Here is a 25,173-nt window from a genome sequence, read left to right on the forward strand (position 1 = left end):
GAAAATCAACCCCAAAAGAACAATTTGCAGAGAATAGAGTAACTAAAGGAAGAAAAGAGGTAGCCCTGGGGTTTTAGTCGGAGACTTGCCGGAGTATAGCCGGTGGTGAAGTGAAAAATGGTCGGCCGGCGAAGATGAGCGATGGAAATCGAAATTTGGGATCTCTCTTTCTCTAATTTTCGCTCTGCTAGGGTTTAGAAATCAAATCTTGTTTTTTTTTTTTTAGAAAATGAGTTTAAGTTTTTATTTATAGAAAATGGTGGAATCGATATTTACACTCAAATTGATAGGCGCACAAATGTGCGACCCTATCAGGATAATGCACCCCCTGCTTCCTGATAACTGCACTAACTCCACTTGTCTTTTTCAAATTTCTTCGTCGGATCTTTCTGGAATTTTGCAGGGATTTTTCTGGGGTCTTAAGGTTTCCAAAAATGTATTCATGGGTACTTAGGATCTTTGGATAACTTGAATTTTCCCTAAAGTACATAGATTTTTAGGTAAAATGAAAAACCTAGTGGGCCACCCCCCATTACACTACACACACCAATTCAGCCCGTTTGCTGGGCAAACGCGCTCAGATCATGATGAAATTTTGCAGGGGGTTAAAAGAGACCCGAATCTAGCCTAGGGTGAAGTTTGGGACCCTAATGCTGAGATTCGGATGGATTTGGCACGAGCTGGGAAGGTGTAGGGTTTAGTCAAAATGGGGTGTCTACAGTACTATACAGCTTGCACTATAGGATGATCCAAACCTTCCATTTGATGGATAGAAACGTAAATTGGTTGCTCCCCAATAGGAATTGTAGCATGCTAGCAGCCAATGAGAGAAATTTCGCCCAAAATTACAAGGATTTGGTTTTTTTTTTTTAAATATGGTTTTTTTCATGGTGTGCCGAGCCCGAAATTTCCGAATTTTTTGCCTAAGTTTCGGCAATTTCGCCCGAGATTTGGTATTAAAAATATTATTTTTTTAATTGTGCACTAGATTTCAGCCGAAATTTTGAAATTTCGGTTAGCTTAAGGGCGAAACGCATACCGAAACCGAAATTCAAAACCTTGCCTTAGAGGCCTCCCTAAAAATGAGAGGGTTGTCCCAAGGTAACAAAAAAAAGGATATATTATATCAATTGTGCACAATACAATTTTTTCAACAATAGTGGGTCATCGGACCCTTAATCCTCATTTTTTCAACAATAGGAGAAGATGAAGAAGACATATTTTATATGCTTTATTTGCAGCTGAGGGCAAAATTGTCTTTTTAGATTGTACATCACCATAATTCAATCACTTGATTTTCTATGCCAATCACCAAAATTTTCTAAATTTTTATGATATGGCTAGGTCTTTTACCCTTTTTTGCCATCCATGAAAAATTCTCCCCTATAAATCTCCATTCGCTCCCTTTACCAACTGTAGAATGGGAATCAGTAAGATCTCTCTCTCTCTCTCTCTCTCTGCTACCTTTTTTCCTCTCATCTCTCCTTACTCCTGAACACCCAAAACCATCCCCTTTTTCTCTCTTGAATGATTTGATAAAAAGCTTCTCCACAACTCTTATGGCGGATTTGTGCATGTGTTCATTTCTTTTTCAAATCCTATAATCCCAAGTCAATAAAGCTGCAAACTATTTCCTGTCAACTTCGTCCCCTTCAAAATCATTTAAAACCCCCACTAATCCCATTGAAATCTCATCTACCCGTTTCCGCCCGATTCTATAGGAAAAAAAGAGAATGGTTGCCGAACACGCCCTAAGTTTTCAAAAGGGCAAAGATCTTCTAAAACCCAAATCACCCCCTCCTCTTGGGTTTCCATTATACACCTGGGCCTAACATAAATTGATCCAGATCAGTGAGTGAACCATTCACTGCACCCACGTTGTTTGCTTATGGTCCAGTACCTAATAGCCGAGATAAGCCACTCCAATTCGTGTACAGAGGCAAGGCCTAATGATTGTTGTGTACGGGAAGAGATGTCCAGCTTCGGCTCCAGCCAGGAATATTTTATGTTTGCAAAGATCTCAGATATCATATCTTGCCTCCTCCCAAGATCTTGAATCCATTGGCATGATAATCCTACCTTTGCGGAAGGAGAAACACATGTCAATATAAAAGCACATCGCAAATTCCTTTAATAATACCCAATAAATGTCGCAAATTTCATTGATATACAACAATGACTAATTTTTAGGGCATACACTCCAACATGAGGCGCATTATGAGTTCTTAACGATGCCACTTGGCATCACTAATCCCCCATCAACTTTTCAGATCCCTGTGAATGAAGTATTTCGGCTGTACTTATGAAAATTTATCCTCGTCTTCTTCGATGATCTTAGCCTATAGTTGTACCCGGGAAGAGCATTTAGAGCATCTACAAATTGCACTTGATATTCTTCGTACCGACCACTTATATGCAAAGGAATCCAAATGCATGTTTGGATGTGAGAAGGTGGAGTATCTTAGCAATGCTAGTTCATATGAAGGAGTTGCGATAGGCCAAAATAAAATATCAGCCATGTTGGATTGGCCGTGTGCTACATCTCCAAGAGGCTTACATGGGTGCCTCGATCTCATTGGTTACTATTGCAAGTTCATAAAAGATAGTGGGAAGCTGGCTTCTCCTCTTACGACACTACTCACGAAAGGCTCATGGGGATGGAATCGGGATGCAAAAAACACCTAGCTTAAGAAATGATTGTAGCACCCATTTTGGCCTTGACCAATTTCTCCAAACCCTTTATCATTGCATGTGATGCCTTCGGATTGGGTATTTAAGGTGTGTTCCTGCAGGAAATAAGTCATAATGCATCCTAAGTCAAGCACTACATGGAAGCAACTTATCTTTGTCTACTTATGAAAAAAAAGTTGTTGGCTATCAATGTTGTTTTCGATGTGGAGACATTATTTCATGGGATGACCATTTGTAATCAAGACTGACTAGCAAAGCTTAAAACTCTTACTTGAGCAGTGAGTGGCAACAACCACTCAACACCGAGGTCTGTCAAAGTTACTTGGTTTTGATTACATCATCGGGTACAAAAAGGAGAAATAAAATACAATGGTTGATGCTTTGCCTCGCACGTACGAAGGAGAGCTCTTGGCCTTGTCGACTCGGTTACCGACTTGGCTTGAGCAAATTAGGACTGAAACGTGGATTGATCCTTATCTTCTTGAGTTGATCAAGACGATATAAGCTAGTCTTGTAGACTGTCAAAATTTTAATTAAGAAGGTGGGATTCTATTTCGAAAGGGTAGCATGGTTATAGGGCCAACATCGAGTCTAGGGAACCTTATCATCAAGGAGACGCATGAAACACCTCCTAGAGGACATTAAGGCTATGAAATGACCTTGAAAAGGGCCGCATGAAACACCCATTGGAGGACATTAAGGCTATGAAAGGACCATAAAAATGGCCACTTCATCTTTCTATTGGTGTGAGTTGCACAAACATGTCAAACATATATATGGTGAGAGAATGAGATGTTTGACAAAGCCAGAAATATGAAAACACTGCGTCGCCAGGTTTACTTCAGTCATTGCATATTCTTGATCTTGTATAGACATAAATACTGATGGATTTCATATATGGGCCGCCCTTCTCTCATAGTAAATCCATTGTTTTGGTAAGAGCTTTTTTGACTTTAAGGAACTCGCTTACAAATGAGCTCTTCCTATCATCCTCAGTTAGATAGCTGAACTGAAGTGCTTAATCGGTGCTTGGAGAATTGCTTAAGAGGCTTTACTAATGCCAAGCCAAATGAATGGGTCACTTGGTTTACAGATCAAACCTTTCTACTGGTTTGGTCTTCATTCTCGGTCCCCAACTCGATCACCGCATCATTATTCTTATTATTTTTTGAAATTGAAGGCAAAGCTAAAAAAGGGAAATGATAAATGTGCCCCTTTTCATCACATGGGACACCCACCTGCAGTGTACATGGCAATCAAATCCATTGAATCCTTCTGACGTGAAGTACAATAGCCCCTCTGCAGTCATTGATACACTGCTCTGAGTGTCCCAAGTGTTAGAATGGTGGGGAGACGAAAGGTCGGTGGAGAAGATAAGCATGAGTTGTGCTTGAAGCATTCCTCTCAGTGCATCTAGTTTGGAATGCAAAGACAGTTGCCCCCAGCCCCTATTTAAAAGGATAAATATTAAAAGGTTTAAGAGGGTAATGGGCTCCAGCCCATATGGGTCCACTACACCTGGTCCATTATCTATGGGCTCATATTAGAACATATCCAACAATCTCATCCTATGTTCTACATATAGTACAATCCAACAGATAGATAGTGTGATGTTCAAACAAAATTTTGAATCATCAACATCACCATATGGTCTATATCATAAAAGATCTGTAATCCAACTGAAAACATAAATCCTTTTATGACAAACCAAGAGTTATAGATATACAACAATCTAAACTCAGCCAAAAAAGTAGTTTCACATATAAGTGAACCACTACTGATCTTTGATGAATTCATTCATGGGGTATGATTCTCATCGAGATCCAAAAATAAGTTTCGCACACAAGTGAACTTTCAAGTGAACTTTCTATATAAAAAGTTTCACACACAAGTGAACTCTATACACATACTGAAATGAAGCATTACAGTCTTCATGACTTTAGACGATTTACTCATCTAGTAAGTCATCCTTATTAAAATCAAAAAACAAGACAAGCTCCTCCTTTTTCGCCAATCCCTATGAATTATCACATATGAATTTCATGAAAATGAATCCAACCAAATGTGTAAAACATAAATTACACGCATGAAAGTGTAGACACCCCATTTTGACCGGACCCAAATTCGTAGCGTTGATGTGAAACCTTGTCAACTCAGTGAGCTGGGGTCCTAAATTGAACCCTAGGGTAGCTTAAGGTCTCCCGTAGGTCTCCGTAAAATTTCGTCGAGATCCGAGCGCGTTTGCTCAGCGAACGAGCCAAGAGAGTGAGCGCAGTGCAGGCCAAAAGGGGGGCGAATTATCTGCACCGGGGGGTGTATTTATAAAGCCATTAAATATAAAGTTGAGAAGGAGGGTGATTTATCCTGCGATGGGCGCGCCCGGGCCGAATAGGACAAAAGTGGCGGGCGCGCCTCATCCTTTTCCGCGCGCCTCATCAAGTGAGGGTGCGAATATCAGCATTTTTTTTTATATATAAACAAAAAATCAAAAAGAGAAAGATCACTGTTCTATTTCTCGTGAAAAGAAGCAGAGAAATAAAAAAAAATTTGGGTTTTCCTCCCCTCCGATCGTCTTCTCCGATCATCTACTCCTAAAAGCTCCGGTCATATTCCGTCAAAAGATCTAAAAAGAGATTAAGAAGGGGATCTGAGATTTCTTTGTTTGAAATTCAGAGAGAGAGAGAGAGAGAAGTTGAAATTTCCAGATCTATCCCTTCGATCGTCTTCTCCGATCAGATTTGCCAGATTCCAGTTATTTCCGATCTCTGATCCTCTCCGGTCAGTCGATTTCCCCCATTAAATCATTTATTATCTTCTTCTTCAAGTTCTACTGTCATTATCTTCTCTTTCTATCTCATCTAAACCTTGTTTCTATCCTTTAAACTTTAGATCCGAGTTGCGAAATCCTAGATCCGGCCATTGCGATCCTAAAATCCGGCAGACTCCATTTTCCCCGGTCAAGCTCCAGAGATTTTCCGGCCAGGTTCTCGGATCTGAAACTTTAATTTGAAAATTCTCTAGATCCGATCGTTTATGATCCAGATCTAACCATGTTTTCTTCGTAAATAATTAGCTAGATCTGGTGATTTCATTGGAATTTGGTCAGGTGGTTAGAATTTGGGATCTGATTGATCTGGAGGTTTGAAAAGAGGATTGTAAATTTGAAAGAAGAAAGGAAAGCAAGGGGAAAAGGTGCTGCTTGTTGTGAAAATACAAAAAACTCAGGTATTATTTTGTTCTTGTCTTGGTTTGTGGATTGTATAATTATTCCTAAAAGTGTTTGGTTCATAGGCTAGATCTGCGTATTTGTTTGTGTGTGTATCGAAGTAGTTTTCGCATCAATATTTCGAGATCAAGTCATTGATCTTTGATTTCTTCAAATTTAATTTCATTTTGTTAATTATTAGGTGATTTCTCTGATGATTGTTGAGAGTGTACAATGGTGATTTTGTTTTGAGACTTGTGGAGATCTTTCACGATAATTCTTGTGTAATGACCATAAAAAGTACGGAACCAATAATGTGCAGATTTTGAATTTATTCTTAGTTTTATTTATTTATTTATCTATTGGAGTTCCAGATATGTTGTTGGAATCCTTTATAAACTTGTTGAATCTCTTTGATTTCATTTCCTCATGTATAGTTCCCTGTAATTTCATATGAGTTGAACAATCTTGTGATTCCAGCAATGACTTGGATCTTTCCCTACCTTACTCCTAGGTATTTGTTTTCTTTTTCGTTCTCCGAAAGCCAGAGACTATTTTAAAGCTTTAGATCTTACTAATTCTTTGGGTTTTTAGCTAGTTGATCTTTCCATTACATTATCAAGAGTGATTTCACTGTTAATTTTGATTGACTACATAATTATGATTGCATTAGATGTTGTTTATATATATGATGTTTAAAGCATATGACTTAAAGATGTGATGACTGAAATAATAAACTATGTCCAGTTTGGGATTATTCTATAGTCCTCTAGGTGTTGTCTTTAATTTCTCATGAGGAAATAATGGTACAATTTCTATCTCTTTCTAATGCAGAAGGGTCATCTGACTTTTGTTGTAATTTACGGCAAATAGGCCTCTTTTTACTCTTCTTACCTGACCTGCTAACCCTGCCTTCATATCAAGTAGATGTATTTCGAGATACACTTGAACCTTGAGACTGAACTTGGGACTACAATTTATTGATACCCTGTTTATGGCTGTATTGTGGACTCACCTGGCTTTTATCTGCCATCTAAGCTTCTTTCTCTTGTTTCTCCAATTTGCTCGCTTTCGATTTCAATGTCACTGTTTTCATCATCCTCGTCAGAAATGGCATCTTTTGGAAAAACTCCCATCAAAAAAAAAAAGAAGTCTGCAACATACAAACAGATTTCTCCCTTATTTTCATCCATATTTCTTCACTGTAATCTGCATTGCGAGGTAATATCAATGCATTTGGCATCTCCCTTACCTGAAGGGACAATTGGATAGATCAGTGCCCACCACCAAATAAAAGAAATGAAATCATTGTCACAAACAGATAAAAATTGAGCCTGCAATGAAATGTGCTTCAAATCTGTAGTCTCATATCCATAGTATTATTAGTCTTGTGTGTTTCATTGAGAAAACTGTGAAGATTATAAGGATTACACTCTTAATGAGCTTGTAGGAATATTTAACTGTAATATCTATATAATAGTCCCTGAAAACAAATGGATAAGATGCATATGGTGTCCTCAAAGTGTTCAAAGCCTCTTTATTTTCTCTTTGTTTCTTTGCATCCAGTCATATGCTTTATGTCCACTTGTTTAAATGAGCTAAGTGGTTTAACAATTTGATTTTCCATTATATAAAGGTTGTTTATTGGGTTCAAATGATGTAGCTGCTGTTGGGAATGATATTCACCATAGATTTTTTTTAAAAAAAAAAAAAAACTAAATAGCAATATTGTTATCTATAATAATAATGCTACCTCCCCATTCCATATTTCTGTAAGGACTGTGGTGAGAGTTTGTTATCTATTTTGCATTTACGGATGTAGGATTAAAAGGGAAAAATTGATTTTTATTAAGATGACATTCTTTGTCTTATTAGTAAATCCCCCATAGAAAGCATACGGCTATGACCTCACTAGTCACGCACTTAATTGTTAAAACTTTGAGTGAGATAAGAGCATTGGCCTGATATTCATCACTGCATAATTGTTATCCTATGGCTTGTATGCTTTAAAGAAATGATTCTAATTAGATTAAAGAGCACATAAATGCTATTCTGCACTATATAGCTATTATCCTACACGTTATTACTTTATAGTTGTGATGTTGTTTAGATTTAAAAGTGCATATGTGCTTTTCATCTTTGCATAGCTGCTGTCCCATAGTTTTTACACTTTCTAATTATGATTTCAGTTGATTCAAAAGTGCATATGTGCTGTCCATAATTGCGTAGTTGCTGTCCCCATAATTTCTACACTTTATAATTGTGATTTCAATTGATTTAAAAGTGCATATGTGCTGTCCATAATCACATATCTGCTGCCCCATAATTTCATTACTTTAAAATTATGATTTTAGTTGAGCTAAAAGCACATACCTGCTGCATAGCTGCTGCCCTATATTTTACAGGTTTTATAATTGCAATTTGGATTGAGTTAAAGAGCATATAGTCGATGTATATTTATTATATAACTTATGTCCTTATAAATTGTATACTTTATAATTGTAATTCATTCTTGGCTTAGCATTAATTGTTTTCATAAGAATTGCTGTGATTTGAAATTATCGCTTTGTTTTTAGGCTCCCTTCTTCTTTAAGGGCGATGAAGGCGCTAGCCCAAGCCCATTATCCTTAGGGGACTTGCATAGTCCAAAAAGGGTGCACCCCTCATTCTTTGAGTAGACTTGCCTAGTCTTTTAGACGCCTTTTAAGCATTAGAACCCTTCTCATTGTAAGGGCAATGATAGCGCTAGCTGGAGCCTGCCTTTTTAGGAAGACGTGCTTTGTCTCTTAAGGAGCTCCTCCTTTGAGGCAAACCTTGGTCATATTAGAGGGCTTACCCGTAGAAGGCGGGTCTTGCCTCGTTGATAGAACCCTTCTTAAGTTGTATCCCAATTTGTACCCCCTACTAGGAGACATGCTATGTCTCATTTGGCCTTGCTCCTTTGGAGTCAAGCCTCATTTGGAGCCTACCCTCAGGGAGGTTGCCTTGATTTTGACAAATAGTGTACCCCTAGGAGGCATGCCTTGCCTCATTTGTGGAGCCCCTATTTGGAGACAAGCCTTGTCTCATTTGAGGGTTTCCATTTTTAGAAGGCTTACCTAGCCTTATATTAGAGCAGCTCCTTTTTTAGAGAGTCTTTGACTCATTCCTCCTTTAAGTTGTAGTATTAGAGAGCCTTTGGCTCATTGGTCTTCTTTAGTGATTTTTTGTTAGAGAGTCGTTGACTCACTCGTCCTTTAGATAGTGTTATTAGAAAGTCTTTGGCTCAGTTGTCTTAGTTGGTATTATTAGAGAGTCTTTGACTCATTCGTCTTTGACGCTTTCGTCTCTTAGTTGGTATTATTAGAGAGTCTTTGACTCATTCGTCTTTGACGCTTTCGTCTCTTTAGCGATATTATCGGAGAGTCTTCGACTCTTTCATCTTTTCTTGGTATTGTTCGAGAGCCTCTATCTCAGTTGTATTCCCTCTTTAGTGTTATTTAATTAGGAGTTTCTCCTTTAGAGTTGTCATTGAATACTTTGATTAGAGACTAACTCAGTCTTATTAGAGCTTTGCTTGTTTGAGATCTTAGATTCGTTTTCTCTGTTCTTGGGGCAATTCTTTATGTGTTGTGGTTCGTCTCTTTGAGACGCTTGTTGTTTGTTCGGGGTTTTTCCTTTTGATTTAGGGCTTTGCCCTAGTTTGTGGTTATGCTTGCGTGTCCCCTTGAAGGGTGAAAACATTTAAGAATCCAAAAGCATTGGAATATTTTAAAATCTCAAAAAACACCAGAAATTCGAAACTCAAAAACATTTGAAAACTTTAAAAATGTCAAAAACATTTGAAAAACTTTAAAAATATCAAAAACATTTGAAAAATATTAAAACCCTTAAATCATTTGAAGTGTTAGGTTTTAGTCATGAGAGTTCATTTCGAACTACGTTGGCTTGATCCTCTTCCGAGGTACGTAGTGCAGCTTGGGATTTATATCCCAAGTCCAGCCAAACTTTTTGTAAATAATATTTTAAACTTTCTTCAAAAATCTTTAAAACCTTGTTTTTCAAAAGATCTCCCTTTAGAGTTAGGAGTTTCTCCTAGATAGAGAGTTTTAGAGTTAGGTGTTTCTTTTGATAGGTTGTTTGTTTGTTTGTTTGTTTGTTGTGTGCTTGTTTTAGAGTTAGGGGTCTGTCCTAGAGTTATAGGAGCGCCTCCGTCCGGTCAGTCGGCGATCCACATCGCCGAGTGATGACTAGAATAGGATACGCTAGTCCACCCTTTGTTTTCCTTAGGAAACACAGCCTAGTTACACATAGGTTGTAGGAACCACCTGCATTAGCCTAGGGCTAATCTGCATTTAGTTAGGGCATATAGGGTGTCCTAAAATCCACAATTCACTGGAATTTAAATAATCGTACAATAAACTTTAATAATTGGTCCGGTCTTTTAGATCGAGTCTATGATATAGAGCTAGGTGTCTTAGGCATCCTAGCTTAGAATAGGCGCGAAGAACTACGTTGCCTTGATTCTCGTGGAGGCGGGGATACGTAGGATTCTTTGGATGAATACCAGACCATCCGAGGACTCGGGCTAATAATTTAGAGTCTTAGGATTTGTTGTGTAGTTATTGTATGATATGTTTTCTTACTTTTTTGTACTGATCCTATACCTTTAGTTGTAGCTTGCATGTGTTCGCACATTAGAACTTAGACACCTATTAGGCATGTCACTCATAACCTAGCTATACTTAGGTGACACATCTTTCATTTTATTTTATATGTGTTTATTATTTTTATCCTCAGGAAATGCATGCTTAGGTAGACGACTCCTGAGGATTGTTCCCATTTCACATGATTTTTACCCAAACTTCTTTGGAATTAATAATAAATGGCATAAGAGACCAAGTGCTTGTACTCGGACGAATTTGGGGTGCTCTCAGACCTTCTCCATTCGTAACAAGGCACGAACCTATATATATTTCTGGTTATCCATTGCACAGAGGATTTGATTTTAGGGTTCCATGGCATATCCATGGATGGCGACTCTGAGTTTATTTTAGGTATGTCTCGGTTTCGAGCCTTGGCTCCTAATCAAGACATATCTCATTCGTTTTGTATCACCACTCGTGCTATGCTATGAGGGTGGCATCCGTTTTGAGAGTTCCTTTGTAGAGCTATCCACACACGTGGATGATCCAGAGGGTGTTAGGGACCCGTTCCCTCACCGTCCTCGGATCGGGGTCCACAGAAAGTATCTAGTTCTACTTAAAGAACTTAGTACAACCCAATAATTCACGAAAGTAACTAGTTCTATCATAAGAATTTAGTACTCTTCTAAAATGGCTGAAAAAGGTATCAGTATTACTCTCATCATAGGCATTATGGTCAAGTTTCAATAATGAACAAATTCAATAAAGAACAAGACCAACAACATCATGGCTTCTTTTGCATTATTAAAGAACTATTTCATCATAATTATAAAGTTTCACTAAAAAAAAAAAACCAAAATAGTTTCATTTGCAAAGAACCATATCATGTTTCCTTAGAATGAAACAGTCATCTTATCTCTGATTGGGTTAAATTTGATCATCTATGTATGGAATGTCCAACCCTTCCCAAAAAGGATAACCAGACTTGAGGTATGTTGTATCATTTATATATGGAATGTACAAAATTTCTCAAATGAGGGTATATCATCTATGTATGGAATGATACACAACTTCTGTAACACCTAGGAGAACATATCAAGTGCCTATCTTTGGGCCATAAGGGAGATTCAAAAATTCAAACTTAACATGGATAATGTAGATTAAGTCCATAACATGGATAAAGTAAGTTAGGTCGAGTCTACATAGATTTTAACCTATAGATTAAGTCCTGTCTACACAGACTTTAACCAAGTTAAGTCTTGTTCACATAGACTTTAACCTATAAATTAATTCTTGTCTTACACAGACTTTAACTTCATTTTCCTCTGTCTATACAGACTTTAATCCATTTCCTTACAGTTTTGAATATTCAATCTATGTACGATCCCTTTTGTGAGAGCTTCGGCCTATTATCCTTCGATTTCATATCAATGAAAGTGATAATCCCGTGTTCTTGAGATAATTCAGCATGGCATTTCTCAGCCCAAGATATCTCCTCTTACCATTAAAGAGTGAGTTCTTCACAACCATAGTTGTAGCTTGATTATCACAAAACACACATAAGGAACTAATCCTTAATCCACTAAAGAACTAATCTTTAACCGGTTCAGTGGAATGTCCATAACCATAATCAAATTCTTTATCCCTTAGCTTTCATTTCGAACTGAAGCTAGAGCATAAAATTCCAATTCGACTTCCACACAACAACAATAAATTTGCTGTCCTCTGATTCTGAGCCCCATGATCCATCAGAATAAACTTCCATAATAAGTGGATAGCCACCATAGTTTTGAGCATTCTTGTGAGTGCTCTTAACATCTCACCAGTTTTATAAGGGCATCCATATGCTCATGGCAAGGATTGCTAGTCTAATGACTCAGTATGCCAACTATAAAGGCTATATCTGGTCTAGTGCAATATATAACATACATGAGACTACCAATCAATTTAGAATAATCTAACTGATCCACACACTGTCTCTTCCTTAGAGATCAGCTTCTTGGTATAATTACATGGTGTCTCAATCAGATTGCACTCACTGCATCCCCAATTGGAAAGTAGTTTTCAGTATAATGGCAAAGGTCAAGGGTGATTCCTTGCCTTTTAAAAACTTACTTTCATACCAAGAATGGTGTTAACAACACCCAGATCTTATCATGTTGAATTCTTTACCCAATATTAGTTCCACGTAACTCACCATAAAGAGAGTTTTGAAACAAGAATCAACATCTACATTTAAACAAATAATTATGACATCATTTGATACCATAAAGATAGTAAAGGCATTTATCCGAGTAATTGATTAGAAAACTCATAGCTCTTTACAACTTAGTCGAGTTTCTATGTCACAATTTAGGTGCTTAATTAATACCATACCAGGATTGTTAAATCATAACATCCATACAAATTTTGTATAATCACATACAAATATTTACTTTCAACTCAAAGCCTTAGCCCCATTTGGCAAATCAACTAGCTGTCAGGTTAGATAAGCAACAGAGAGCTCATTTCATCAAGAATGGCTTCTGCTAATATCAAAGAGTCCCTAGATCTCATCACTTTCTAAAAGGATGATGGATGATGCTCCATATGGTCGGTCACATAGTCCTCACCATAACCCTTGGGTACTCTATGACATAAGCTGTAACTCATAAGAAATGGAGGAGCAATTGAGTTTGGCACTCTATTTAGGATGTGACTTGCAACTAAAGTAATTTCTCCCCAAATGATACCAGGAATGCTAGCTGGCAATAACATGGAGTTTAACACTTACGTTAACTTCATGTTCTCACACTCAGCTATGTCACATGATTGAGGCAAGTGAGGAGCAGTGGTTTCAAGAATTACGCTCTAAGAAGCACATAATTCTTTGAACCCTGTTAATGTATATCCTTCTCCTCTTTTATCACACCTAAACTTCACTTGTCAAACTTAATTGACATATATAATGGTGTATTATGAGTGTTAGTAAATTTGACCATTTTCTGATAGTGCACATGTCCCAATCGGTTGTGTAACAACTTAGGATCAAGTAGCAGTGAATTATCCTAACTAACAGTCTCATTTTCTAAACTCAAACTATACATACGATCTATCAAATATGCACAACCAAAATAGTATGAGTTAACAATCAAAATTACTCTACCACACATAAATGAAGTGCATATACCAAAATAGTAGTAACTACTTATATAGTTACACATCTTATATAGTCAGTTGTTTACCTAAAGAAAGGGCCAAGTTCGCAGTATCAGTGTGAGTGACCTCTCCATGTCTGCTCCACTAGCCACTGTACCAGTCTCCTTTACTTCGGTAATACCAGTGAAAAATTTCTTTGAGTTGCAAGCATGGCATGTGGCACCTCTATTTAACCACCAATCTGAAGAAGTACTAGCTTTATCCTTGCCCAACATGACAGAAAAGCTTTTAGGCTCAGCTTTTTCTACAAACATAGTAGCTTCCTTCTGTGGTGTGTCAGATTTAACCATCTTAGGTAGCCTACAATATGCAGCAAAGTGACCATATCTCCCACAATTGTAGCACTTGCCTTTCTTTTTCTTAAAGACAGTCTTTTTTGCTTCCAACTTGGGGACATCACCTTTAGATGACTTGGACTTCTTAGGAAATTTCTTGGGATACATCACCGTCTTAGCAGCTGTCTATTACAAACATCTCCAAGTTATTCCTAGATCTATTCTCATCTTCGATTCGAATGAATCGTGTGAGATCATCCAGTCACACTTGCACCTTCTTTCTATACATTTCTATCTTGAAAGAGTGCCATGCAGATGGTAACTTGTAAATGATTGCACTCACAAGAACTGAATCATACACTACTATTTTCTTATTGGTTAATTTAGATCTCAAATTCTCTAGATCAGTAACTTGGGGAGTGATTTCTATGTCCTCTTAGAACTTGAAATCCATGAATTTGTCTACTAAATGAGTCTTGGACAATTCCTCCTCCTTTGGAATTGAGCATCTAAATTATCCCAAATATCTTTAGTAGTGTCAAACTTGCTATAGGTTTCTGCAAGACGGTCTGACAGACAATTTAACAAATAGTCTTTGCAGAAATTCTCATCTCGAATCTATTGAGATTCCTTAACACCTTCAATTGTATCAGCAAAGGTACTCAAGACGGTGTGGAAAACATTCAAGTACTTCAAACCGAATTGAGTCTTTCGCTTCCAGGAATAAAATTCTGAACCTTCAAACGATTGAAGTTTGATCATCTCAAAGGGAATTGCAGTCTTTTCCATTTTATTTTCAAATTAAAACACAAATTGGAAAGAGTGCACCTGATTTGCGAATCGCAAAAGCAAAGCCAAGAAACTGCAAACCAACTCCAATACCCGATTCCGAGATAAGAGCAAACCAACCAAAACGAAAGTCGAGGCAAGGTGATTGCGATATGCAAATCTAATAGCCAATGCGACACCCTTCAGCAAAAGATTACCACCAAGGTAATAACCCAAACCCAATTGACAGCTATTGGGCTTTACAGGGGGTGAGAACAAAGTATCAGCCAGGGCGAAACCTGAGGCGAGGTAAAGCCAACCAGCTGAAAGAACCTAGCTTTTGGGAACTATTTGCTAGGAACCAAGCTTGTCTGAGTTCTCACTCTTCCTCTCCAAGTGGGCGACAAACTAGTTGCAAGATCACAAAATTCGTATGAACTAGTACAAAATTGATTTCATATCATGAACCAGTTTCAATTGCCTAACCGATGGTAGAGAAAACAGTTGAGAACTGTGATAAACCAGTTGTGATAATTTGTCTGAGAAAAACCAGTTCCAAGAACCGATCACAAGTGGTACGGAGGTAACCAGTTTGCCCAAAAAATTCAGCATATGGCCTATTGCAGCCAAGTTGAAATCCTCCACCAAAAAATCTCAAGTGAAGAAAGTGAAGAAAGAGAGAAAGATTGTAACAACCCCAAAAAGCCATACGTGAGAAGCTTTCTTTACATAAAATATATTGCCAAAATCTTTTCTCAAAATAGGAGAGAGAAAGTCAGTGTTGTAAAACCATGAAAAGGAGGGCTGCCCATATCAAATGGATGAGGGGGCTACAAACGTCCTTGTTCTGGTAAAAACAAAACCCTTCAATACCTGATTCTGCTGTGAGGGTATGTTGATTTCTTTCTCCAGATTCGACAAAGCACACAACACTTTTTGGATTACGTGGTGGGAGAGATAAGATCAAACGATAAATTAAGAGGCAGACGTTCCTCTTTCTCTTGTATTCCAACGAGGGTTCCCAACAAGGGTTTCAACGAGAGTTCCTAACGGTCCTATCTGTTGAGAAGAGGCACACCAACAATTCAGCCCCAAACTTGATTGTAATCCCAACGAGGGTTTCTTAATTCCGAACTAACTCTGTGGGAGAGGAAACCCACCACCAAATACGAATTTTGAGGCTTTTCAAAGCCAAGAGATTTCAGCAATTATGTCTGAAATTGCAGAGAAGAAACCCCCAATTCGTCTGTAGTTGGAAGAAAATTCCGACCTCAACGCCCTTTTTCAATCGAACAAAAATTAGGTTCTAGTGCTTCAAGATTGTTAGAACGGCGGGGAGACGAAAGGTCGGTGGAGAAGATAAGCATGAGTTGTGCTTGAAGCATTCCTCTCAATGCATCTAGTTTGGAATGCAAAGACCCCCCAGCCCCTATTTAAAAGGATAAATATTAAAGGGTTTAAGAGGGTAATGGGCTCCAGCCCATATGGGCCCACTACACCTGGTCCATTATCTATGGGCTTATATTATAACATATCCAACACCAAGTGATGAAAAAGGGACGCATTTATCATTTCCTCCCCAAAAGGAACCATGTTGCTAACATGTAAAAAGGCTACTGGTTCGGTTTCCACTCTCAACTCGGTTACCATATCATGAGATTTTATATGGTGGCCGACCTTTACATGTAAAAGTCGGAGAGAGTAAACCCCCCTCCCTCAATTTTTGATCCAAGAAAAACCCCATTTTTTTACTTTTCCTTGGATCACAAATCAAGGGTAGTAGGCTCTCTCTCTCTCTCTCTCTCTCTCTCTCTCTCTCTCTCTCTCTCTCTCCCTCTCTCTCTCTCTCCGCCCTTGTTACTACACGGTCGGCTACCATATAATTTCTCCCATATCATTATTCTTCTTCTTATTATTATTTAAAATTTAAGATCCGACACCTTCAGAAGAGTGCCAGCTGCTAGCATCATAAACGCCCTTATCAGTATGTAGTGATGGGGCTTTAAAGAAACCGTATTTTGCTTCAAAACCTTTACGTGCCCTAAATACCCTTACGTGAGAGGGGCTAATAAGGGCTAAGATGGGCTCCCTACTAATTGAACTTACCTAAGAGGGGCATTAATAGGGCTAGGTGGAGTCCCCATCACATAAGGGGGCGCAAACGGCTTGAACTTTGTACTATATTCTCAAGGGCTAAGAGGAGCACGAAGGTTCTTTATTTTCATTCATTTAAATACTGAAATGCTTATGTAGTAGTGGTTTATTCAGTTGAGTATTCAAGTTTATTAGAGTTCCTTCTAGGGAACTTAGTTTTTGATGTATACATAGGGAAAGCCGTGTGCAATGTCTTTGGATTTTTTTTCCTATGGAGAAAATTCGTGTCTTGTAGGGTGTATTTTCTCTATAAAGCACAAAAAAAGAAATTGATTTTAGAAAAAAAAAATCCCATATAAAATGAGTAGAAAAGTCAATTTCAATGCAATAAAATTTATAGAAATTTATTTTCAACAAACTAATTTTCCAACAGAAATGATATCAGCACAATCCTATTTTGATATTTTCGCTAACCCATCTTGTCTTTAGGAGCTGTTTGGAGACGCAGATTTTAGAATCTTGGATTTCCTCAAAATCCCAATGGGAGACAAGAGAAGGAGACCATCAATTTCGCTTTTCTTTATAATCTTGGATTTTAAGTAAGAAATCTAAGTTTTAGAAATCTCTCCCCCATATTGAGATTATTGAGATTTCTAAAACCCGAAAACATGGGATGATCTCCTACTCTCTTGCTGAAGGAAAGAAGGACGAGAAATCAGAAAACAACGGACGGTCTCCTCCTCCTCTTGTCTCCCGTCAAGTGTTTTGAGTAAATCCAAGATTCTGAAATCCGCGTAGCCAAATGGCTCTGTAGTGTTTAAGAAGCTATCAAAAGGTTATTACATTTCCCAAAAATATCTCATGAGCCAATTAAAGAAGAAAATAGAGCTGGGTTTGTGCAAATATCAAAATAAGGTTGGGTTTGTGCAAAATCAAAATAAGGTTGTGGTGATAACATTTCCCTTTTTCCAAATACAAAATTTCCTCTATGCATCCCCTTCTATTACAATTTCACCTCATATTTTTCAAAATGGACTGTACAGCCCACACCACAGGATGATCCAAACTGTCTATTTGATGGGCCACAACGTAAATAGGTTGTGCCCCGATAATCATTTCCATAGGATGATCCTACCCCTCCGATGTATGGAGAAACTTCTATAGATGAGAGGGCTAGGATCATCCTATGGAAATGATTATGGGGCACAACCTATTACATGGCCCATCAAATCGACGATTTAAATCATCCTACGGTGTGGGCAGTCCATTTTGAAAAACAAGGTGAATATTGTAATACGACCTACTTAAGCTGTAATGAGACAAGCATCTAAATCTGGTTGATGAATCTTTCAAAAAAAAAATCCTTTCACTATGGAGGCTAGCAATTCCCTCATATGTACTATTGAAAAAAACTGCATGTAGAAGGACTAGGGACTGTTTGGTAATTCTCGCTTAGGTTTAGGTAACGCTTCATATACGGCCTAGACATAGGGACAAAAGGCACAAAACCCTTCCTCCCAAAACCCTACTCTCCCCCAGTTTTTCGTTTTCGTCTGTTCATGGACCAAACTTTCGAATTCGAGGCTGCTAGTTCTGACGAAGAGATAGAAAACGAAGAAGATAATGAAATCAAAGAAGCTCAATCTCCATGGGAATTCGCATCCTATTCTGAATCAGTTGCAGAAGAACATGCTCAGAAGAGCACCACTTCCATCGATTACAAAATCTCCAGACTTCTCGAAGAACGATCTGTTCCATTGCCCGATGAGGCCGAGGATGATGATAGCATAATCTCCGAACCAGATCAGCATGTAATATCTCTTTGCTCTTTCTTTCTCTTCGATTTTCATCAATTTTTGTTTTTTATTTTAGGGCACGTTTGGATATCATGATTTTTTTTTTCCTGTTTTTGAGCAACTTCTCACCTTCATCTCAGTTGTGTTCTCTCAAATCTCTCTCCTTCTTCCTCCATTTGGAGACACTAATTTATATGGACTATGGGAGCAAAGATAGAACTTTACAGTTATAGATATCCATAACATGGATATGGTTGCGGATCTTCGTATTTCATACCATGAGGTAGGACACATAATTTATATAATCAGAAAATTTAAACCGATTTTTTGGAAAGATAATTGCAATATATTAGAAAGAAGGAGGAGAATTACAAAGAGGCAAAGGTTGCCCCTGTATTCACGATCGCTCTGCACTCCAGATTCGGCGAACGAATCGGCTAGGCCATTGGATCGGATGTTGGGTGATCCGGGAATACAAGAAAAGGGAACATCTGAAGTATTACAAACACCAACTATCCAATTGATAAAAGAGGCTGATCTCAATGGTCTGACACTCCTCCTGTCCAAGAACTTACATTAGAAACTCTTTTTTTTTTTTGAAAAGAAAGATATTAGAAACAAGGAAGAAAATTACAATGGGGCAGAGGCTGCCCTTCACGTACACAATCCCTCTGGGCTTCAGATTTGGCCAACGAATCAACAAGGTCGTTGGCAGACCTTGTAGTACAAGAAAAGGAAACGCTTACTATCTCATTGACAGAAGAGGCTAATCTCAAAGGTCTCCTACTCTTTACTTCCGCTCAATGAGACGCCTTTGATGATGGGAGGAACACTAAAATCCCTCTTGAGAATTCTTAATCCAACTAAAAAAGCCTTGATACCATATTGGAATCAAATCTACCGATCATGCCAGGGAACAAGTAGATAACAGTCCCATTCAAATCTCTGAATACTCCTTCCACTCCCGTTGGCCCTGAATTACCCAAGGAATAGCTATCGAAGTTATGATTGATGACAGATGTTCGTGGGCACTTCCGCACAACAACCTTCTTCTTTGGAACATGAAAGTAAATATTTTTCTTCTTCTTTGGTATGTACAATTAGAAACACTTGTAGAATTTAACTTTAATTATATTTTTTGGGTTTCTTTTCATAGTCTGGAACAATTACGGTTAGTTCCATTGTTAACAAAACAGTATGTGTGATAGTGGAAATGATATTTCTTTCTTGTTCTTAGAGAAGCAAATGGTGGGTGGTCTTTTTGCCAATGAGGGTGTTCTTAGAGATGTTTTAGCCTCGGTGCAACACTGCAACCTCTGCCCTTTCTTCAATGTCTATTCTTATGCCTAGTTTAACACGGGGAACTGAGCTATGTGTTGATAATAGCGTCTACAAGATCTACATACTCAAATTTGAATCACCTAACAAACAAGAAGCATGATGGTTAATTTGGTGAGGTGTCATATATTTGAACTTTTAAGCATGGCATTTAATTCGTCTAATTGATTATACCTTGGATAGATACCTTGGGCTTTTCTGTGTTTGCTTGGCCTTGAAAAACATGCTAGTTTGGAAAACAATTCACATCTCTCTTTGGTACTTAAGCTATTGCGCCATTTTCCATTCCCCATGATTGCCTAATTGCTTCTCATTTTCATTCTAGATTATTCAAATAGTTCGTATAGCTTTATGTAGCACTTTAAATTGGTATGAGATTCAGAAGGTTTCATGCATTGTTTAAACGTTTACTACTTTAGTTTGGGTCACAATAACTTGAAATATTATCTGTTCTTCCTTTATATTTCTTGTGTACCTAACATTCTTATGAATTCATATTTTGAGTACAAAAATTCCCTTGTACATAAAAACAAAGGTTAGCGATCTTATGGCATTTGTTTCTATTTATAGGAAAATTATAAGCCAGAGGATGCTGATGTTGACCGTGGAGATGCTCCTGGATGTCCCAGTACCTTTTTCGCTCCATCTGAAGGCACTTCTTTTCATGCAAATTCATTCATCGAGCTTAATCTCTCTCGACCTTTACTTCGAGCTTGTGAAGCCTTGGGTTATAAAAAACCAACACCAATCCAGGTCTTGTTATTGTTACATGTACATTTAATTTTCACTTCATTGTTTATTGTTACTTTTTTATTTTAATAAGTTCCCAGGTTTTATGTCAAAATTCGGGAAATAGAAATGTTTCCCCCATTACACTTGATAACATATAATATTACATTATCTGGTAAGGGAATTGATATATTCGTCCCCTTTTCTTCCTTGGGCCACCCTCCTCTATTATATTTATGACTACTCTATTACATTAAAGTGGGTGGCCCAGGGAATAAAAGGGGGCAAATATATCGTTGCCCTTTGGTAAAATGAAATTAACAGTTCAATGTAATAACTAATATGCACAATTCAATTTAAAGCAAAAACATGTAAAACACAAAGTTCAATAATACATTTGCAGCAACACTCACCGCTATTGAAGAAGAAAAGGAATATTGGAGTTGTGGGAGATTCTCATTTCACCAACTCTTATTAGATGTTTTTTTGAATGGTAGCAATTCATTAAAGAAAAGGGAAGACCGAGATAGTCAAGCCCAGAACACAAGAGCGAAAAAAGAAAAGAAAAATACGAAGAAAGTATACAATTACGGAGGGAGGAAATCAAACAAGTCCAAACCAAGCCTGCCCATCCCTATCTGCCTCCTGGTTTGCCGATCTTCTAATATGATTGAAAACTATGGCAAAATCACATATCCGATCTTCGATTTCGTCAAACAAAGATGCAAACCTCCAACGCGGCACTCGCACACCTCTTAGCCATCTAATGACATTCATTGAGTCACCTTCCACAATTATCGAGTTCAAGAGTTCACTTGGAATACACTTTATACCTTGATGAGCAGCTTTTACTTTTGCCTCACTAGAATCTGCCGTCCCAATGGGACCGGAGAATGCCCATAACACCTCATCCAATGAATTCCTCAATACTGCACCAATCCCCGACAGACCTGGATTGCCCAAGCTAGAGCCATCAAAGTTTAGCTTGAGCCGGTGGAGCCTCCCAATTATGAACTATGATGCTCCGCCTCATTACTCTTGCATATTATCCTCCATCCCTCCCATAAGTCATGAGCCGATACAAATAAAAACATAGGGGTACTCTCGCCTAGGAAGACCGGAATGCGAGGATTTTTGATAGAGTTGCAAACTCTTATTGGACTTATATTAGAAAGAGTTATTGAATGGATAATTTGTCTTGGTGAAATACTTCCATGATGGGAATCCAGTGGGCACAAAAGCCCACATATAGCCAAATATTCAAGCATCCCTACCTGGCTACGTTTTTATATGAGAAAGAAGAAAAAACAACCATATTCATACCTTGTCGATAATGCCATGGTGTCATCCTTACATCATTTTTTGCCATGGTGTCATCCTTACATCATTTTTTTAAACAAAGAAATATTTTATTAAAAAAACAAAAGTGCATAAAGCCAAGTGGACATAAGCCAAGAGCATAAAAGGAAAAAAAAAACCAAAAAAACAAAACTACATTGTAGGCATCACATGCCACACCATGATATCAGAACTCTCGTTCCAAAATTTGCTAGAGAATCTTCCCTAACATCTCCTTCTTATGGATAATGAGAGAAGGACCGCCTAGAAAATGGTGACAATAATTCATTTATTCCATGGAATTATCTTCTCAATTGCCAAGGAGGACATATATCATCTTTGTGGCCACTTGAATTGGAATTAAGTTGTTGACTTCTTTCTCTTATTCCAAAGTTTGGATTAAAGACGATTCTCCGACATTATTAAGCAACTTTCCGGATTTCAACATTGTCATTCATTGTGACTTTACTTTTTTCTGACAAACTTTAGCATGATGTGGGGTGGGTAGTTGTGGGCCGGGGGGGGGGGGGGAGGGGGGGAGGGGATCCAAATGTTAGGGACTCTCGAAATCCATGATTTATTATGGTTATCCTAACGTCATCTTGTCCCTGCTGATTCTTTAGCAATGATTTGTGACGGTCTTTTTGTGATTATTAGAAGAGTCCTAATCTTACTTATGAATTTTGTTTCATTTCGACCGAAACAGACAAAACGTATCGTACTAATCGCAAAACTGGTATGTAAAACAAGAATGAAACGTATTGGCCATATCATAAGCAGTATAGATCATGAGGAAGGCACCTCTTTTTGGCTTGACAAATGGTGTGGGGATCAAATCCTAGTTGAGGGCTTCCAAATCTTTTTGTGAAACAACCAGTTACTCCAAAAGCTTAAGCTGTTGGAGAAGGCGTTATTTAATCTTTTATACTTTAACACTCCCCCTTACGTGTGGCCCCTCTTTCCATGGTTTCCGTGCACGTGGCACATGTGGCCCCTCTTTTGGGTTTGGCCATTGCATGTGGATTTTTGCTACCAAGGAGGTTTGAACTCGAGACCTTTGGCTCTGATTCCATCTGAAACAACCACTTACTCCAAAAGCTTAAGCTGATGGAGATGGTGTTATTTAATTTTTTATACTTTTAACACTCCCCCTCACGTGTGGCCCATCTTTCCAGGATTGGCCTACATGTGGCCCTTCTTTTGGGTTTGGCCATTGCATGTGGATTTTTGTTATCAAGGAGGTTTGCACTCGGGACCCTTGGCTCTGATACCATGTGAAACAACCAGTTACTCCAAAAGCTTAAGCTGTTGGAGAAGGTGTTATTTAATCTTTTATACTTTAACACTTTTTAAGAAAGAGATGACCCCTAGGGCACCTATTGCGGATCGTGTGTCTAGACATGGCTATAATCCGGTCATTACCAAGATCTTGCACGGCGGATTATCTCTGAGAGCTTCTAACGAATTCTTAGAACTAACTTCCCCTTTTGCTGAATTCTTAGAACAAAAATAAATAAAAATTCTACTCCCATTGTCATCAATCGTCATTGAACTTCTAGCTGTTGAAGGGTTTTTAAAAAATAAAAATAAATCTTGGTTATTATATTTAGTGGCTTAAACAATTGTCTAAACTTAGTAAATCTCTTAAGGTGGCGGTAGAACTTTTTTTAACAAAAGTTTTTCACGTATTTGGAAAGTATTGCTTCCATAATCTGTTTGGGAGCCCAAGATATCGGAGAACCTCCTCTTGGTGGCTGGACAAAACTGAATTTTAATGGTCGCAATAAAATCTTAGTGGTGGACAATTTAGAGACCTAGGAGCAGGCATTATGGGGGAATGGTTTTGGATTTTGCAAGACCTTGCGATTATATTCATGCTATTGGGACTGGAGTACAGGGGATATTTGCAAAGGCTAGATTTTGGATCGAAGGAGATTCTCTTACTACAATTGGGTTGCTTATAGCGGGAATGTGATCCTCCGTGGTGTTATATAAGATTTTTATTGAGATGAAAGTGTGCTTGGCTAGAAGGGCTGAATTCTAGTTCAACAAACATTTGATTACAAGCCCGCTTTTACCACTATCTGTCTATTGACGGCAAACTCCAAACCCACATTGGGGTCCTCAAGCTATACCAAATCTCAAGATTTACCTTCCTACCCAAAGTAAGAACCTTACAACCAATGGCATTCTCAGTATTGACCTTGGACTTTTTTTGGGCTGTCTTTTAAACTGGCTTTGTCTATATCCTAGCCATTTTGCAAAATAGGAAATTTCCCTCTTTTGCCTTAATGGAAATGAAATTGTTTCTCTATAGCAAAAAAAAAGAAAAAAGAAAGAAGAAAAAGAAAACTCTCCGATGCGTACTTCTAGTAAGTAAAAGTTCTACTGGAAGCACCATTTTTTTTGGAATGGTTACTGGAAGCATCATTTTATCATATTATAGACAACTTGCCATTAACATGTCATCTCTTCTTCACATCATGCTTTAACTGTACATTTCCTTGCTTTAGGCAGCATGCATACCATTAGCATTAACTGGACGTGATATCTGTGGGAGTGCCATTACTGGTTCTGGAAAGGTATATGCTCAACAGTTTATTTTAATTCATTTTTTTCTTGGGTCTTAGGTTCTTACTCTTTTTATTTTATAGACTTGAAATTTTTCTTGGCCCTAAGTTTTCTTAGTTTTTTTAGCCATTCGAAAAAAGCCATTAAAAAAAGTTTCTTACTTTTTTCATCGTATAGACAGCTGCCTTCACCTTGCCTGTTCTGGAGAGATTACTGTTTCGTCCTAAGCGTATACCTGCAATCCGGGTGCTAGTCCTTACTCCAACAAGAGAATTGGCTGCGCAGTAAGTCTTTCTTTCTTTTCTTCATTTGATTGCCCTGCCTTATGTTTTGTTCTTTTATATACCCACGCGATTTTTTTGTGCAACTTACCTTATGTCAATTGTGACCCTAATATTTAGTGAGCTTCCGACCTGTAGACTCTAAAAGTTTGCTTTCTAGTTAGTTTTTTTTTTTATTATCAATTCATGTACTACAACTTCCATATTTCATACTAATCTATTTTACAGTCTTCAAGTCTAGTATCGTTATTCATATAGTCATAT

The 25,173-nt window shown here is 38.0% G+C and overlaps 2 protein-coding genes across 2 annotated transcripts in view; one reads left to right on the forward strand and one right to left on the reverse strand.

Annotated features, from left to right (window-relative positions):
* Positions 1 to 16,606, reverse strand: part of LOC143886482 (uncharacterized) — a 66,716-nt gene extending 50,110 nt beyond the window's left edge. Inside the window, exon 1 of the mRNA XM_077390462.1 lies at positions 16,579 to 16,606. The gene's annotated coding sequence lies outside the window, so the exon portion shown is untranslated. The remainder of the gene's footprint in view (positions 1 to 16,578) is intronic.
* A 1,739-nt stretch (positions 16,607 to 18,345) lies between these two features.
* Positions 18,346 to 25,173, forward strand: part of LOC143886181 (DEA(D/H)-box RNA helicase family protein) — a 90,091-nt gene continuing 83,263 nt past the window's right edge. The window contains exons 1-4 of the mRNA XM_077390135.1: positions 18,346 to 18,667; positions 20,561 to 20,743; positions 24,571 to 24,639; positions 24,806 to 24,912. Of these exons, the coding sequence (XP_077246250.1) occupies positions 18,416 to 18,667; positions 20,561 to 20,743; positions 24,571 to 24,639; positions 24,806 to 24,912 (611 nt within the window). The 5' untranslated portion in view covers positions 18,346 to 18,415. The remainder of the gene's footprint in view (positions 18,668 to 20,560; positions 20,744 to 24,570; positions 24,640 to 24,805; positions 24,913 to 25,173) is intronic.

The sequence above is a fragment of the Tasmannia lanceolata genome, unplaced genomic scaffold (genome assembly GCF_043159265.1).
Source record: "Tasmannia lanceolata isolate RefF3 unplaced genomic scaffold, GAP_Taslan_0.1 ptg000011l, whole genome shotgun sequence".
In the NCBI taxonomy this organism is placed as follows: domain Eukaryota; kingdom Viridiplantae; phylum Streptophyta; class Magnoliopsida; order Canellales; family Winteraceae; genus Tasmannia; species Tasmannia lanceolata.